The 3,356-nt window shown below is 34.9% G+C and overlaps 1 protein-coding gene across 1 annotated transcript; it reads right to left on the minus strand.

The window, feature by feature from the left end:
- Positions 1-237: 237 nt before the first annotated feature.
- On the minus strand, positions 238-2,974 carry LOC18438482 (DNA-directed RNA polymerase subunit beta). The gene is made up of 2 exons (XM_006848667.4): positions 2,573-2,974; positions 238-535 (listed from the first exon to the last, which is right to left on the minus strand). The coding sequence occupies exons 1-2, from the start codon at positions 2,794-2,796 to the stop codon at positions 406-408; spliced, it is 354 nt and encodes a 117-aa protein (XP_006848730.3). The 5' UTR covers positions 2,797-2,974; the 3' UTR covers positions 238-405.
- Positions 2,975-3,356: the final 382 nt, after the last annotated feature.

A 3,356-nucleotide genomic window follows, 5' to 3' on the forward strand; every position in this document is an offset into this window, starting at 1 on the left:
TATCAAACAAATTAGTTTTAATTTTGACCTAAATTTTTCTCAAAATCCACCTAGGTTCAATTGAAATCCAACCATTAATTAAATGAAATGCCACCAAAATCAGAAGACAGTTTGACGATATCTTGCCTAAACTCAAAAAAAATCAGACAAGAATTGGACATTTCCAGTGGACCCAATTTCAATTTTAGGAAATGCATCCCAAAATTCAGCTGTGAAATATGAAATCAAATCGAAATGCATGGTAACTTCCCTGCAATTTCAAAGCATGACAGAGTCCAGCACATTCAAAACTCTTAGAAACCAAGACAGATAAACATGACAACTTCCACTCAAACGAAATACAAATAAATGTTCTGATATATAGAATGGAAAACATCTCCTTTACAAAATTTAATAGACCCATACTCAGGTTTTCTCCTCTCTGATCAGAAAAATCAAAGACAAGCATAGAGGTGTCACCAAATAAGCAGCAACTTTCAGAAGCTCTTCAGTTTCCTTAGAAATGGCCCCAATCCTAGACCAATCACCACTATACCTGAACAGAATGCGAAAACAAACACATCATGGGCGTGAGAAACATGTTAACAAACAAATCTTAGACTAAAATTTAGTTATCTATTTCATTAATTTTCCAGGAAAATTCTATATTGCTCAAGAAGGCACTTTTTTTTTTTTTCTCGGGTGAGTCAGTGGGGAGAGGGCCCTTATCCTTGGTAGGAATTGAGCCTTGGATGTAGCGTTGTAAATCTAACCAATTAAGCCCAGGCTCAATGCCGAAGGCATTTGATAAAGTAGATTGGCAAACCAGGATTCGTGTAGCGGATCCTAAATTATTGAGAAAAGACTCTGATGATGACGCCGAGTACAATTATGCCAGAATATGACTTTCTATATGGATATAGCGTCAGTTTTTCTTGAACTTTGCATGGGATACTGCATTTTTGTTTCTTTTTTCATTGCACAAGAATTTCATTCTGATTACATAAGAAAGTTACAAATTATAACTCCTCAAACCCAATAAACCAAATTCCACATCTGTAAACAAAATTTTACGAGTTAAGAACGGGAACCCAAATGCATTATACAATTGACTAGGGGACTAGGACACTTCCAATAATAATATTTATAATAGCAACTGGGCTTGGGCTTGAGTGGTCCGCAGCTAACGTTTAGCAGTACTATGTCACAAGTTCAATTCCTACAGCTGAACTACCCAAAAATAATAATAAACTTTCTAATTCTCAGCTACAAAATGATCCATCCCAGGACAATTAGGATGGAGTTACCCTTTATGGCCACGTGAATAAGTTATTTATCTTTTTTACAAGGCGATTACAATTATTTCTAGCCATTAGATGTCAAATTGGATGGCCAGGGGTATGTCACAAAGTTTGAAAAACAGAAAAATTGAATTATTTTTAGCCATTAGATATCAAATTGGATGGCAAGAGGTGTGTCGTGAAGTTTGAAAAAAAAAAAAAATGGAATTTTGAGTATAGTCAATGACTGCTCAAAACCACCTTATTTGAAATCTAAAAGACAATAGTAATTGTGACCTCTTTGTCTCTTTTTATACTTTTTCATAAAAATTTAGTAGACCATGATGCTTAATGCATAAAACTGTTGTTTATAAAACAAAACCTATATCATTCAACTCAAATCAATAGAACAATTCAAAATTAGGCTTAAAGTCAAATATTAAGGACATAATTCCAAATGTCTATCACAGTCATCTGGTCTTGAGTATCAGATTCAGAGAGAGAGAGAGAGAGAGAGAGGCGGGGAGGGAGATTTCTAATTTTCTATCATGGGTCGCGCTTATCGAGTAATCTATTCTATTGAAAAAATTAACCTCAGTACCAGTCTTAAAGAGAGAGAGAGAGAGAGAGAGAGAAGAGGAAAGAAAAAAGTAACAGAGAATTAATGAGAGAGAAAGCATAATCTTTCTTCTCTGATTCTATCCTAAATAGAGAAAGGACTTCCATTGGATTAGAGAGATAAAGAAATAGCATAGTCTTTCTTCTCTGATTCTCTCCTAAATAGAGAAAGGATTTTCCTTTATCGTGTTCATCAAACCCTTTTATCTCCTCAGTTAACAGAAGAACAAGCCAAAACCTAGCTATATAAAGAATCAATGGAAAGTCCTTTCCATCTCTGTTCTCTGCTTTTCTAAGTTGGTCTTTCTCAATTTTTATGTCCAGCATTACTGAATTTTGTCTTTCTAAAAATGGGTATTTTTTAATTCTCATCTTCTATCAATATGAAGGAATGAAAATCAATCAATCAAAATCTAGAGAGAAGAAAAAGGGGTTTTTCTCTCTGCCACTCAAATACAAATCAAAATCTAGAGAGAAAGAGTCATATCTTTCTCTAACTTTGGTCTTTCCCAATTCTCATTTCCCTAAACTATAAAGTATGAACCAATCTATATTTCCCTAAACTATAAAGTACGAACCAATCTATAGAGAGAAGTTTAGCTTTTCTAAAACATGGGTCTTTCTCATTCTCCTGTTAGGACACGAATGAATGAATCAATCAATCAAATTCTAGAGAGAGAGAGAGAGAGACGAACCCAGCGTCAATGAAACCCAGGGCAAATACTGCAATGGCTGTTCGAGCAATCAAGGCCTTACTTGGAAATCGCTGAGGAATTGGGCGGCCGTCTCCTTCTCTCCTCTCTGAAACCGTATATCCACTCCTCTTGTGCTGCTTCTCCAAGCTATTAAATCGCCGATTAGTAACCAAAATCGGCAAGCATTTGAGCTTCAGATGTCCAGCTGTGAACTGGAGGGCCATTCTTTTCCCTTTATTTTTCTCTCCATTTTTTTTAAAAATTTACAAATAAGAAGTTCAAAGGGTGGTCCTTTTCCAATTTGTCTAGAACTTTTGCGACCAGAACTTAAGAGAGAAATATTTTCGAAATTTATTTAAAAATTAACAGTGGACCTTAAAATAACTCACGAGTGACTACACTAAGCTATACTGTGCACACTCCCTCACGCGAAAAAGCTACCTAGGATGATTATTTGGATCTAAAACATAGGATACACTTAGGAATCACTAATTATTTTCAAAAGAAAATTATTCAATTTTGAATTTCGTAACATTTAAATTGCAAAATTTGGATGGTCCATGTTTAATTTTAGGATATTATTATTTTATGATCGAGTAGAGTGATATTTATTTTTTTACACCAGGGATCATCTTTATCTCTCTTCAATGTTGACCAAGCCTTGACTTGGTTGAATGATTATCTTAGATTTGGTCTAAGCATAAGGTTGCAGGCTTAATGGCTAGCGTTTAGTTAGAACTTGTTTAGAACTATGATCTCTCACGGTTTTCTCTCTGGTCTCTCA

This window comes from Amborella trichopoda, chromosome 10, assembly GCF_054954075.1.
Source record: "Amborella trichopoda isolate Santa Cruz 75 chromosome 10, AtrichopodaSantaCruz75HAP2 v2.0, whole genome shotgun sequence".
NCBI lineage: Eukaryota > Viridiplantae > Streptophyta > Magnoliopsida > Amborellales > Amborellaceae > Amborella > Amborella trichopoda.

Bases quoted from the DNA above. Each gene is read 5' to 3' on its own strand.
- LOC18438482 (XM_006848667.4), bottom strand. From the start codon at position 2,796: ATGGCCCTCCAGTTCACAGCTGGACATCTGAAGCTCAAATGCTTGCCG. The intron at 536-2,572 runs GTTCGTCTCTCT...CATTCTGTTCAG, and splicing joins CTGGGTTTCATTGACGCTGG to GTATAGTGGTGATTGGTCTA.